The sequence below is a fragment of the Gopherus flavomarginatus genome, chromosome 1 (assembly GCF_025201925.1).
Source record: "Gopherus flavomarginatus isolate rGopFla2 chromosome 1, rGopFla2.mat.asm, whole genome shotgun sequence".
Taxonomy (NCBI): domain Eukaryota; kingdom Metazoa; phylum Chordata; order Testudines; family Testudinidae; genus Gopherus; species Gopherus flavomarginatus.
In genome coordinates this window covers 83,495,438-83,506,287 of record NC_066617.1, presented here as the reverse complement: position 1 = coordinate 83,506,287, position 10,850 = coordinate 83,495,438, and the positions used below count along the sequence as shown (strand labels likewise).

The window sequence follows — 10,850 nt, the reverse complement described above, 5'->3', positions numbered from 1 at the left end:
TTTCCCCCTGTCTTTTCTGTGCAGTCTGGTAGAAGTGGAAAGACGGTTCCAGAATTAGAAAAAACCATTGGTTTGATGAAAAAGGTTGTAGAGAAAGTGCAGAGAGAAAATGAAGATCTGAAAAAGGCCCCAGGAGTTGTCTCTAATGAAAAACTAGTTAGCCTTGAACTTGAAAATGAGAGGCTAAAGGTACTGATTTAGCATTCGTTATTATTTTGTATAGCAACTTATATGTAAATTAATTAGGAAAACTGCTGAATAATAGTATTTCATCTAAAACATAAATAACTTCTATAGTGTATATAATCAAACCTATTCACATTATTTGGCACAAAAATTTGTTTCAGTTAAAAAAAACAAACAAACCACAAATGTGAATTTTGTACTACACAGAAGCAAAGCTTTACATATGCACTTCCTCCACAAAGTACTAGACCCACCAAACAAAACAGATGTTTTGTATTCTTTCAATCTCATATGAGTAACTTCTAAAGCAGAATGTGAATTTTATTGTAATGCAAAAAGTGACAAAGAGTCCTGTGGTACCTTATAGACTAACAGAAGTATTGGAGCATAAGCTTTTGTGGATGAATACCCACTTTGTCAGACACATGTGGTGGAAATTTCCAGAGATAGGTATAAATATGCAGGCAAGAATTTATTGTGACACAGAGATGTGTCTCTAAGGGAAATTTTGATAGTCAAAATATATTTTTATGCATTTGAGGTATAGACATAAGCATGTGCTAAAGTGCTTTGCTGAATTGGGACCTGCATGTGCTAGATAACTGTAACATTCAAAATGAGAACTCGAAAGATTCTAAGTTGTGTAAATACATATTTTTGTTTTGTTTTTTGTTTAATATTTAGTCTGAAATGGAAAAAATGAAACTTCATCTGGGTGGCCAGCTGAGTATGCGTTATGAATCAAAAACCAGAGGCCTGGAAAAAATCATTGCTGAAAATGAGAGGCTACGTAAAGAGCTGAAAAAAGTACGGTTATAGGATAGCATCCAGCCATTTGAGCAAATGGTTGGTTATATTAAGCATCTTTTCTTTTAATCTGGCTGGAACTATACATACTGAACATTGAATTTATACTTGTTCTGTTCCCTAAATACAAAATAGATAGTATTCATTCTATTCTTGATACCATACCAATTTGTGCTGTAGTCCTATTAGATCACAAAGGCTAAGCAGAATTGAATAAGGCCAGTGTCTTGGATGGGAGACCTCCAAGAAATATCCAGATGGTATTGGAAATAGTGTTTATGATCTAGTATGTAGCCCTCTTCCTTCTGAATCAGTACTGACAATTTCTGAGTGTAATTTTATGGAGTTCAGTGCTGCGTAGGTTCTGTATTTTGGATAAGATAAAAGAAGCATAAATGCACTTTGCCACAATGTATATAATTGTGTGCCTCATTGGCCAACAGGAGGCTGACACTGCAGAAAAGCTACGAATAGCAAAGAATAACATAGAGATAATGAATGAGAAGTTGACTGTGGAACTGGAGGAGACTGTTAAGAGGTTAAACTTTGCTGAAAGCAGAGGTCCACAACTCGAAGGAGCTGACAGCAAAAGCTGGAAATCAATTGTTGTAACAAGGTAGGAACTGAGAATAAAACAGGAAGAATGACTTGTTTTCTTTCTTAAGTATTTTCAGATGAATGAAACTTTCATGATCATAGTTCTCAGTTCCTTTTCTAAAGCATTTCTTACTGACCTCATAGCAATCATTGACAAATTTACTATATTACATATGTTCAATATACAAACTTCTAACCCAGATCCAGCAGACATGTAGCCTCCTCAGTCATGTGCCCATACACCCTGTTGGTCTCTGCTGCTCCATAAACTGTTTCCTGTCCTGAGAATGAATCCTCCCTTGCAGCTGCAAAATACTGGATTGCTATGCTGAGGAGACTACTTTCCAGATTCTGCCCTGTATTATTACCAAATATTGTAACTTGGCTTTGAAGAATAATTTTGTGGTATTTGCTGAGCATGATAAGCAAGCCCCTTAGCATCCTACCATGAAGGCAAATTCCTCCACAACTGATCAAAAAGCCACCCACAGAACTCTTGAAAGGTCTGTGACCTGAATTTCTCAGACTTTGCCTTGTTAATAGTACTCTGGTGGTGGTGGTCAATGGGAAGAGGTATAAAGAGAGGGGTTATGCTGCTTCAAAATTACACTACCACAAAAAAACTCAACAAAACAATAGTCTGAGAGGAGGAAGGAGCCCCTTCTCCACATCAGTAGTATGATGGTAGATGAACCCCAGGCATCCTACAAAGGATTGGAGAGAATAGAAGGTAGTATACACAGACCCTTCTGCCTACCTTTCCCAGATAATATATTTTTAGTAAACAGTTGGGCCTGGAGCCAGTCAATTCTTCCACCTGTAGTGGATAGGAAAGCGTTACTCTGATCTTAAGGCATCAAATTCCCTTTGTATTAGCCACAATAACTATGTTTTCCCAGAAAAATGCATAATAAAGAACATTTTCTTAGCTAATATTGAAGGAAAGTTTGTTTTCCACATACTGTGGTAAATTACATTAATTGCTCAAGAACACTATTCATGTAACTTCCATTCTTCTACAGTCCATTCACTTAATAAATGTTGCCTTGTGGATCTTTTTTCCTAACTGAGTTATTTGACACTAGATTTACTATTATTGTAGCAAGTAATTTAATGTTGATGAATTTCATACAAACTGCCACATAGCATGTTCAACTGTTCCTTGAAAATCAAAGCAAACACCCTTTCTTATGCTCTGTACAAGTTATTTACAAACAGGGTGGTTGTTTTTCTGAAACGTTGACAGCCTATCTAAATAAGAGTGTCTGCACTAGAACTCTAGAACATTAAGAGTATGTCTGCACTTGGAACTGGGGCTGTGATTCCCAGCTCCAGGAGACATACTTATGCTAGCTTTCACGAGCTAATGGGCTATCAATAGAGTGTAATTGCAATGGCACACACAGGGGGATGGGTACACCTTAAGTAAACATTCAAGACCATAGGTACGTACTCAGTGTGACTAGCCTGTCCTACTGCCTGTGCTGCTTGGCTGTTTTCAGCACACATGCACATGTTCTACTGGGGTCACCATCTTTGCTTTTCAAAAGGTTAGTTTTTGCTATAGTCCTTTGGACTGTGTGTCGGGTTTGCAGGATGGGCAAAAAAATATTTCCTAAACTAGGCATAGTATTTGCAGAATGGCCTTAATTTTCTTTTCTGTTTTCAGGATGTATGAAACTAAGATGAAAGAACTGGAAACTGATGTTGCCAAAAAAAATCAAAGCATTACTGATCTTAAACAACTATTGCGAGAGGCAACAGAGCGTGAACACAAGATTGAAAAAAACACACAGGACTTAAAGGAACAAGTGAGTAAAACATAACCTAATGGTGACAAATTTATCTTATCTATAATAATAAAGGGCAGATTTTTTCCTCCCTTGTACACGTCTATAGGTTTGTTGTTGTAATGTTTTTCATTATTTGTGTACCCTGACTATACAGTTCCATACTTCAGCATGTTTGGATATCTTTTAAATTTAACCTTAACTATGAATGTTCTTGGTTAATAAAGCTTAATATTAGTCTAATCCCTATAATGTGATTAACTCTAAATTTCTGATATGAACTCTCAACTTTAACTCCATTTTAACATAATTAAATGGGAAACATAATCAGAGGTAGGTTTTCCTCCACTGTACACGTCTAAACATTTATCACTGTAGTATTGTTCATAAGTGCTGAGCTGTAGGTATGGATGTTTTAATGTGCCTTAAAATTTTCTTCTAACTCATTCAATAGAGCTGTTTGTTACCTTGACTTTCTGACCATAGTGCAAGAACTGTCTCCTTATTCAGACTTTAGCTTTCATGGGTTGGAATCCCACACGGTATAGGAGGAAAGCTTTCAGTTTGACATTTTATCATTTCACTTATAACTGTTTAATGTTATATTCTGTATATGCAGCATGTAGAGATGCTTACAAGTGTATTTAATATATTGAAAAATATAAATTAATAAAAACTTTACAATCTTATGTTTAAAAAGAAAAGTTGGGTCAATTTTTTGGCCCACTAGTATTAACATAGAGCTCTTTTAAATGCCCCAGAGTAATTAGCCCCAGGACTCTATTTGCCAGGATTAGCCTATCTTGTCTTGTTTTTAATGTGTATATCCCATTTCTCCAGCATTATATGAGTAATTAAAGATTTGTCAGAATGCACAGAACTGTGACTTATTTTGAGTAACTTTTAAAGTTTAAGTACTGTATTCTTCTTTGTTAGTTTTTGATTAAGTATCAGTAATCTGAACACTGGGCTGGGGCAAAATCAGCAGAGATCTGTATGTAAACTTTGCCGTTTTTTATTATCAATCGGCAGCAAGACACTTCACAATTTATTTGTGTCTCTCAAATAAAATTTGCAGCTGTTCTTCATCAAACATAACTCTATATCAGCAGAACAGAATGTGTGGATGTGATTAAGAATAAACACTTTAGCAACAATAGATTAAAATACCCAGTACAAAAAGCAAAACTGTATGAGATCATTGACATTACAGTTCATTTGAGAAGGATGTTCATTCAAATGCCCTAGCTGGAATAAACCTCTTCTAGTTGAAATACAAACCACTGTATTCATAACATATCTAGCACAAAAAGATAAAGGCTTTATTTAGGAAATACTGATTTAAAAGTTTTGCTTTATTAAAATACTACCTCTAAACTCTCTCCCTATTGAACCATTTCATCCCTGAATATACCATCTGCACAGAATTATCATTCTTGGGCCTTAGTTCATTGGAGTTAAATTGGCAAAATTCCCCAGGCTCTGTTTTTTTTTTAACCTGATAGTAAGGTGGAGTGTGAGCTAGGCCCTACAGTATACATAACTCACCCCCTATCCGCATGTATAAATGCTTCCCTTTGAACATTCCGTTCGTACCCTGCCACTGACAAAATGTCCCATTGACTTAGATCAAGAATACACTGTGATTTAAAGGATAGAACACTAGATGGAGGCTATGTCTACACTTACAGAAATGTATAGTACAAACACTACACATGTAGCTATATATCTGTGACAGACCCCCAGGGTAAAATCTGGAACCGTGGGAGCCCGTACGCCCTTAACTCTTCAGCCAGGGTTGTCTCTTCCAATGCTATGCTAGTGACAGGCGGCAAACTCATCCAGGTGCTGTTATCGCTCAGCTAACAGCATGCAGAGACACACTCAGCTAAGTTGCATGAGTGCTCTCCAAGCCACTCAAACTGTACACAGGGAAACATCAGCAAATTCCCCCCAGACTCAGCCTTCAACCCCAGAAATGTTATATTGCTCAAGACCCTCTTGAACGGTGCAAGCTCATTAATTAGTTCACCACTTTATCAAAGGATATAGTGGACATGCACCAGCCTTTGTAATCTCAGCAGATTCCCCCAAGCGTTTAGGATGAACTCACTGGTTAAGATTAAACATTAAAATAAGTTTATTCACTACAGAAAGATTTTAAGTGATTATAAGTGTTAGGTATAAAGGTCAGAGATGGTTACATAAGAAATAAAAAGTAAATACATTCTAAATCCTAAACTTTATCAGACTAAGCATGGGTTGAATCAATCAGTTTATCTCACCCCACTAGGCACTGTAAGCAGTTCACAGTTCTTAATACTGTTTAGCCTAAGACCAGTTTCCCCAGTTCAAAGTCTTTTTCTTCCCAACATTCTTGTTGCCTTCAGAGTAGGTGGGGGAGGAGAGAGGGGTGATCTTATGATGCCACTGTCCCTTATTTTACACCCTCAGTTCATGGGCCTGGAAAAATACTGGCTCAGATGACGTCCTGATACTTTGCTGAGTCAGGGAATTAAGCAATCCCCATTGTGTGGAGCTCGAGCAGCTGCCTCTGATTGAATAGTATATCTCTTGTTACAATTCCCCTGCTGGTCATTGGCTGGTGATGGTCACTTAACACATCAGGGTGTAGGTTCACGTCCTTTGTTGCCACTAGAGAGCTAGCTGTGGGCGTCTCCCAGACTCACAACATATTTCAGTAACAACCATATAGCAAAATCTCATAACACCATGTAGAATGAAGATATACATATTTTAACTGAATAGTAAGTTTCAGCAAATCATGACTTTTCATGAGATACCTTACAAGGCATTCTCTGTACAAAATATAACCATATACAAGTGGTGAATATGGGGATTACAGGGTGCTATTTTGAAGTACAGTAAGTCGCAACATCACAGTGAAAACTAGACCACATCCACATTTGTCACTGTTGTGTGTAGCTACATGCCAAAATGAAAGGCTCTATTAGCTCCACACTAGAGCCTTTCACTGTGGCAATAAAAAGCTGGGAAGCTGGCAGAGCCTTTCACTGTGGCAGGGAAACACTCTGGCAGTGGGGTAGCCGCAGGTTACTGCACTGCACTAGTTAAAATAGCAGTGTAGATGTGGAAGGCACTGCTTGGGCAAGTAGAGAGCCTGTTTTAGGATATATACTGTAGGAGTTCAAGCATGTAGGGTACTCTACTCACTTAATCCATGCCTCATCATCTACACTGGTATTTATACCCATGCTAGTTGCATGTGCAGTGTCTGTACTCTACATGCCACTGTAAGTGTAGACATATCTTGAGTCCAGAGAACTGAGTTCAAGTCCTGTCTTTACTGCTTACCTGCTGTGTGATTTTGAGCAAGTCACTTTCTATCTCCAAACTTCAGTTTGCCCCTTTGTAAAATTCAGCTAATACATCTTGCCTTTCTTTGTAAAGCACCTTTACCAGGCAGCAGGTTTAAAACAAATAAAACGAAGTTCTTCACGCAGCGCACAGTCAACTTGTGGAACGCCTTACCTGAGGAGGTTGTGAAGGCTAGGACTATAACAGAATTTAAAAAAGAACTGGATAAATTCATGGAGGTTAAGTCTATTAATGGCTATTAGCCAGGATGGGTAAGGAATGGTGTCCCTAGCCTCTGTTAGTCAGAGGATGGAGATGGATGGCAGGAGAGAGATCACTTGATCATTGCCTGTTAGGTCCACTCCCTCTGGGGCATCTAGCATTGGCCACTGTCGATAGACAGGATACTGGGCTAAATGGACCTTTGGTCTGACCCGGTACGGCCGTTCTTATGAGTGATCTACAAAGGAACAGCACTTGATGAGAGTAAAGTATTATTATTTATCCTGTCTGAAGGATCTCAAGAAAGGGAGAAACTCTTTGATGTGTCTGTCTCTTTGGATCAGTGTGTATCTAGCACTCCTCCTCCCTTGCAGGCTTCCCATGCCAAGAGAATCTTAGGGCTCACTCAGATAGGCTCAGAAGTGACGACTATACTATTTCCCTCTGACCTGCCACCAGTAGTGAGCCATGCCACACAGCCAGAGCTCTTGTTAGGACCAGATTGTGCAAGCCCTCAGCTGCCACAGGAAGGTTCCATTCATGTGTATCTAACCTATCCAGAACCAAAGCTTGAACGGAGTGCATCCACTTTGTCCCAGAATTCTTGACATCTCTGTATAATCTCCTATTGGACTTATCTGCATTTTATTTGAACTGATTATTTCCCATTTATCGTCCCTTGTTTCCGACTACCATATTTTCAACTAATTAGTTACTTGATTGCATTTATCTAGGTGATTTGTCAATTGTGCTGTTTGTCTGATTCTTTGAATGCCTTGTTTTAACTGATTGCTGCCCATACCCACTGCCACCTCTGTTTTGCTTTCTTCCATATTTGATAATGCTCAAAACTCCTTCTGACTCCTGACCACTTCCCTTCTCCCAAAACTTCTGAGAGAGAACATTGTGTGAGGATAAAGGACACTAATTCCTCAACTACTGACTATGGGCCTGATCCTACAACCTTTACTCATAAGTAATTATTTCTAACAAAAATAAGGATTACATGATCACGTCCTCTGCTTTTATTGCTTAAGAGGTTATGATCAACCTCAAACAATGTGAAAGTTAATACTTTAAAATAGTGGAATTCATAGAGCTTAAATTTTTTTTTTTTTTTTTTTTTTACATAATAAGTCCTTAAGGCCAAACTTAAAGGTATTTAGGCATCTAGAGATGTAGACAGACACCTAGTGGGACTTTCAAAAAGCACCTAAGGAGGTTAGGCCTAACTCACTTGACACTTGTAAATCCCGTGAGGTGTCTGTCTACATCTTTATGCATATAAATACCTTAGTAAATCTGGCCCTTGATCTTTATCTAGACTACTCTGTATTTTCTATTTCTTCCTACAAGGCAGCTTAAGCACTAATTCATATTTACTAAAACAGGCTTGTAGATAACTTTAGAGGCTTTATAGGAATTACCAGCATCTACAACGATGCTTCTGAAAGATTTTATATTGCAATTTATTTGTTTGTCCAATTAAAAGTTCAGTTTACCTTTTCTTTAAGATTAATACTACAATTCTCTCTGCTACTAGGCTTCTATTTTTTCCTTTCCCTGTTTTACTGTAGCTATTGTATTCTGGGGTTGCTTTGAATTAGTAAATGTAACTACAGATATTTTCAAATGTCAAACTTCCTCATTTTCCTTATACTTCTTTTAAACCTAAGATTGAGCTTCTCAAACACTTTCCTGAAGGTGCTAGCACAGAGCAAGGCCTTGCCAGAGAACTTCAGCTTCTCAGGTAAAGTACTAAGAATCACTCCTAAAAAATGAACCCCTGCTCCACTATGTACAGAAATGAGAATGAGATGTTCTTAGAGAGGAATACCCAGAGCAATTTTTACTCTTCACAATATTTCAAATTAATTGTTTTACAGATTAACCAATAATCAGCTGGAGAAGGAAAAAGCAGAACTAGCTCACCAGGTGGAAGCTTACCGACATCAAACAGGCATCAATGCAAGCGGAGGCTCTGCAGCTGGTAGCCATTTTCAGTATCTAAAGTATAAGGATTTTTCAGTAATTTGGGCTGGAATCTGCTCTCATTTACTACACTAGTGAGAGTTGGGAGTAATTCCATAACAGTAAATTAAATTACAACAGTGTATGTATTAGTATAACTGCTACCGGAAATCATGTTTTAGGCTATCCACTAGCAAGGTTACAGCTACTTAGTACTGCTTGTAACCACATAACAAGTGTCAGGACGGGGGCGTAATAGTGGGACTATGCTATTTAAATTAATTTTAAAAAGCACCTTTGATCTAAAGAACATTTATCATAGCTCCCTTGATTACAGCTGCTGCCCCTTCCCTAGTGATTCACTTTGAGCCCTGAGGTATAATTAGAAATAGCTGGATTAAATTTTAAGACAATTAGGTATAGAAACTCAATGGTAATATCTATTCAGTTTTGGAATAGTCTCTCAAGAGAAGTGTTAGGAACACTGTTGATTGGAAAATGCACTGGAGTAAATGACATAAATTGCTTTCTTCTGTGTTTAAGTCTAGCATTGCCAGCCGCACTGGATTTAAAAAACAAAAAAGTTTCAGCAGAAACATTCAGCTATCACAGTGAAATTAACAATGTTGGTCTTTAAACGTATCACCAGGAACCAAGATTAATAAGACTTAATTAAAAAAAGAAACAAAAAACCTCTCAGAGCTATTGTTTCAGATTCATTTCAGGTTCCGACTGCAGATTCATTAAGATAGCACTGCACTCAGTCAATCAAAATGTTTACTTCACCACAAAGACTAGCCACTTGATATTTTTCGTTGAGACCTTGTTGTATAGAAATAGATGGAACCACCAGAATAGTGTTGGGGATGACTTTTTGCCACATTGCAATATTGGGTAATGTGGTTTAATGTTCTCCATTATGTATCGTTTATAAAATAATAGTATCTTGAATTTAGTAATCTAACTTGTCCTTTTTCATAACATGATTATTTTTTAGAGAAAGGCAGAATTGACAAGTTAATGGTAGATGTAGTAGATCTCCAGACACAGCTGCAAGCCTCAGATCTGGAGAAAAAGCAACTTACAGTGAGTATTGTATGGATACCACCACCGTGATATTGTTCACTTATCTTATGAACTAATGGACAGCTAAGAAAGAAGATTGCATCCACTCATTAGCTGGTCTCATATAATGGCCAGACTTATGACTTTTAAAGTACAAATGCTCTAAAAACAAGTTCATAGTACATCCCTACTCTTATGGATTCATGTATGTAGTGCATGATGGAAATTGGCATTGTTAAAAATACTGAACCACTCTGCCAGCTTGTCATCGTGTCCCTTCCCCCCCGATGTTTCAGTGGCCAAAAACTGCCACTCCTTGGCCCCTCCCACTTTAACAAAATGACTCAAACTGCAACAGAAATCTTCTGACATCTGCACGTTTGGTTCACAACTTTGATGGGGCTATCGAGAGGATCAAATAAAAAGGGAGGAAGGGAAGTTCTGCTCTCTTTCAACTATTAAGGGGAGATCTAGAATAGAATGTACTGGGACCTTGAGACTCAAGCCCTAAAGCTAGGGTCAGAAGAACACGTTATTTAGAAGCACAGGACTGTTTTCCCCTAAGAGCTCTTTTCTCTTACCACATTATGTAATAATTATGCTGTACTGACTGTGTGATTAATTTAACAAAGCACTCCAGTCTCACTGTAAACATTTCTGTTTCGACATACTTTTAACTCAGCTTCCTTTTTCATATATCAAAGCCACGTGACTTGCAGGTGCAATTAAGTACTAAGGTACCTAAATGATAACCTGCACCTTTATATTCAGAATGCACGAGGCAAAGCTTGTTTTTAAAAATCTATCCCATTAAGGAAAAGGCAGTCACACAATTAATGTTGTCATTTAGTCCTTTTATATACACATTGGCAC

At 37.8% G+C, this 10,850-nt stretch overlaps 1 protein-coding gene across 1 annotated transcript in view; it reads left to right on the top strand.

The window, feature by feature from the left end:
* CEP290 (centrosomal protein 290) overlaps positions 1 to 10,850 on the top strand; it is a 116,224-nt gene that overhangs the window by 104,412 nt on the left and 962 nt on the right. The window contains exons 46-52 of the mRNA XM_050935966.1: positions 25 to 189; positions 871 to 993; positions 1,437 to 1,609; positions 3,260 to 3,401; positions 8,618 to 8,691; positions 8,828 to 8,931; positions 9,910 to 9,998. Of these exons, the coding sequence (XP_050791923.1) occupies positions 25 to 189; positions 871 to 993; positions 1,437 to 1,609; positions 3,260 to 3,401; positions 8,618 to 8,691; positions 8,828 to 8,931; positions 9,910 to 9,998 (870 nt within the window). The remainder of the gene's footprint in view (positions 1 to 24; positions 190 to 870; positions 994 to 1,436; positions 1,610 to 3,259; positions 3,402 to 8,617; positions 8,692 to 8,827; positions 8,932 to 9,909; positions 9,999 to 10,850) is intronic.